The sequence below is a fragment of the Volvox carteri genome (assembly GCF_000143455.1).
Source record: "Volvox carteri f. nagariensis unplaced genomic scaffold VOLCAscaffold_3, whole genome shotgun sequence".
NCBI classification, from domain to species: domain Eukaryota; kingdom Viridiplantae; phylum Chlorophyta; class Chlorophyceae; order Chlamydomonadales; family Volvocaceae; genus Volvox; species Volvox carteri.
The window spans coordinates 753,163-755,984 of NW_003307546.1; the positions used below are offsets into that span (position 1 = coordinate 753,163).

The window sequence follows — 2,822 nt, forward strand, 5'->3', positions numbered from 1 at the left end:
ACAAGCAGCCCCTGCGGCGGCGGCGGCGGCGGCGGCTGGCGCCCCCCGTACAGTGATACCCTACCCACACACCGCCCGCGGGAGGTGGCGCGGATCCCGTCACAGCGAAGCTACATCAGCTCGTAACGCCTGAAGACATGTAGTACAACATGAATCCGTGCTACATGGCAGCAGTTGCGACCCCCAGCCACCCGTCTGAGCCTCTCAGACTACACCGCCTGGTGGGTCGGGCTTGAGGTGACCCGCGGGGCGGGCAGCCGGGAGGGGGGGGGCGGCCCCACAACGGACTCGTACGACTGCCAGCCAAAGTCGAACTCGTCCACACAGCCATCACGTCGAATGGCGTCGAAGATCGGCTCGGTCGACCAACGGAACACGGGCTGGTCGTCGGCGGTTGGGCCGTTGATGACGTATGTACGACGTGCACGGAAGGAATCCAGATCTACGATCTGCAACCGAAGTACCGTTAATGGTAGTTGGTCGATTGGTGGCGTTACTGGCCTGCATTCAACCGTGTCGTCCACATGCACCGCCCTTACCCCCCCCCCTCCCCCTACTCACCTTTCATCGGGCCGCGTCTGAGGGGCCGTTGAGCAATCGTCAGCCCCTCACGCACACACCCTAACCTCTAGCCCCCTACGTCTCTTGAGCTCCCCAACCCACACTCCTCCCGACCCACCCACCCACCCACCCATCTACACACGCACCTTGGCATCCACGGCGCCGTACGCCCTGCGTGTCCAGTTGTGAGGTTGACCGGAGCCATCAATCGCTGCCGGCAGGTCGTACCTGAAGTCGGGGAGAGGGGGGCCGGGGGAGGCATCTGTTGGAGGCTCCCGGGGTGGTGGCGGTGGCAGCAGCGGAAGCTGTGTAGTTGGGGCTGCTCCAGGGTGGCTCCATGTCCCCTTCCGGTTTGCCAAAACACAGTTCCATCTTCCCGCCTACCCGCCCACCGACATCCCCGTCCTTTTTTCCCCTTTCCTTTCACCTGTTCCCGTCTACACACACTCTCTCTCGCACACAGGGGGGAAAGCGCCAGGCGGTCCAAAGCCCAGTGACCCTTTCCACAACTCCTGTCCCTCACCCGCCACGTCTCCCTCCCCTGCCCCCCACCCACTACCACCCACTACCACCCACCGAGCTGCTATGGCGTTGTTCGGCAGCCCCAGCGACAGCGGGTCGGTCTGGTAGCGGTTGAGGCGCATGAGAGTTTGTATGTCTGTCAGGGAAGAGAGTTGGGACTGCTCGCGACTACCAGGTGGCGGGAGGGGGACGGGGGGGGATCGGCGGGAGGGGGAGGGGAGTCCCCGCCGGGGGGATTTCTTTGGTCGAATCAAATAACGAATGTGGAATAACGGATGCCGAAGGTTGGTGGCATGCCCGTTTGGGGAGGAGGGTTATCGTACAGATTATGTACTCAGCCCTGGGAGGGAGTGGGAGGGTGTTCCGGGCCGCCAGCTCGCCAACCAACAGCAGAATAACCCCTACCTGAATATCATGGCCCGAGGGCAGGTGGTGTATATGCTGGGCTGGGGGTAGCCAGTAAGGTTGTAGATCTCCGGGAAGTACGGCACATTGTACGACGCCCAGTAGCCTTGCTCCATGAGTACCTGTTTGCAGGAGGGAAAGGAGGGGGTCGGCGGCAGGGTGGGCACGAGAGAGTGTCTGTATGCGTGTATGTCTGCATGTATGTAAGGTATGTGTTGCACATCCGTGACGGTCTCTAAAGGCCCCCCACCCCCACCCCCCCACGAAGATTGATTTGATCCCGGGCCCCCCTCCACTCCTGCTTCAACTGATAAAGGCTGGCACCAGGCCAGGTGCGAGGACCGGGCAAACCTAAGGCCCAGAAGGCAGTCCCAGGCGAAGCTGTGGAGGAGCGATGGTGGGTACAAAGAGCTGCGCCCTCGGGGGCCCATTACCCCCTAGCCCCCCTACCTGCCCACCTGCCTGACGCTGCCTACAAGTCCAATACAACCACACAAGCACACGCAGACTGCTTACTTTCGTGAAGCCGCAAAGCAAACGCGCTATCCTCGCAACTAACCTCCTACTCGCGGCGCAGCTCACTCAAAAACACACACGCACCAGGCTCACCCAGGCCACTTCCCCCCTCTCCCCCCCTTACCCACCCACTGACCTCTGTCACGTCCTTGCTCACTGTACGACCCGGCACCTGCTCCAGAACCCACAGTACGTCAGATCTGGGTCGGGGCTGCTGCAGCTGCTGTACATCTAGAACCATCCACTGCTGGCCGGTTGCGGGCGAGGGATAGCAACCACGCACGTATACGTACATACATACGTACATACATACAGAGAAACAGGAGGCAGGGAGAGGGGGCCCCGGGGAAGTCAAGGAAGGGGTAATCACCGGTGAGTGAGCGAGGAGGTCGACTTCCGCCGTCCAAGTAACCGGTGGGGTCGGGTACGGAGCCGGGTCAGGTACGAACAGGTACCTACCCACCATCACCAAAGACCCGCCCCTCGCAAGCGGGAGGAGGGGGTGAAGGGTGAAGGGTGACAAGGGGCTGGGGGCGCCGGTCGGAGCTCTGGGGCTCCCCCCCAGAGGCGGGAGGGAGACCGGTTGCGGGCGGGGAGGAGGTGGTGGTGGTGAGGATTGCGGTGGCCAGAGAAATACATCCACCATTCCGTGCGTATTAAGGCGTGGCCTTGGTACGTGCTTGGGCCGGAGTTCGTGTTGTACTCAGCGCGTCAGAGCGACATGTCCATGACCTTCCCGTAGCCCGCCACTAGTACGACATAGTACGGCTTGCTTGCCTGGTTGTTGTACGTGCCGCTGTTGTGGCGTGCGAAAAGGT

The 2,822-nt window shown here is 62.0% G+C and overlaps 1 protein-coding gene across 1 annotated transcript in view; it reads right to left on the reverse strand.

The window, feature by feature from the left end:
• Positions 1–209: 209 nt before the first annotated feature.
• VOLCADRAFT_86598 (uncharacterized protein) overlaps positions 210–2,822 on the reverse strand; it is a gene marked incomplete at both ends in the record, with an annotated part of 6,800 nt that continues 4,187 nt past the window's right edge. The window contains 5 exons of the mRNA XM_002946495.1: positions 210–449; positions 708–789; positions 1,138–1,251; positions 1,489–1,610; positions 2,141–2,251. Coding sequence (XP_002946541.1) covers positions 210–449; positions 708–789; positions 1,138–1,251; positions 1,489–1,610; positions 2,141–2,251 — 669 coding nt within the window. The remainder of the gene's footprint in view (positions 450–707; positions 790–1,137; positions 1,252–1,488; positions 1,611–2,140; positions 2,252–2,822) is intronic.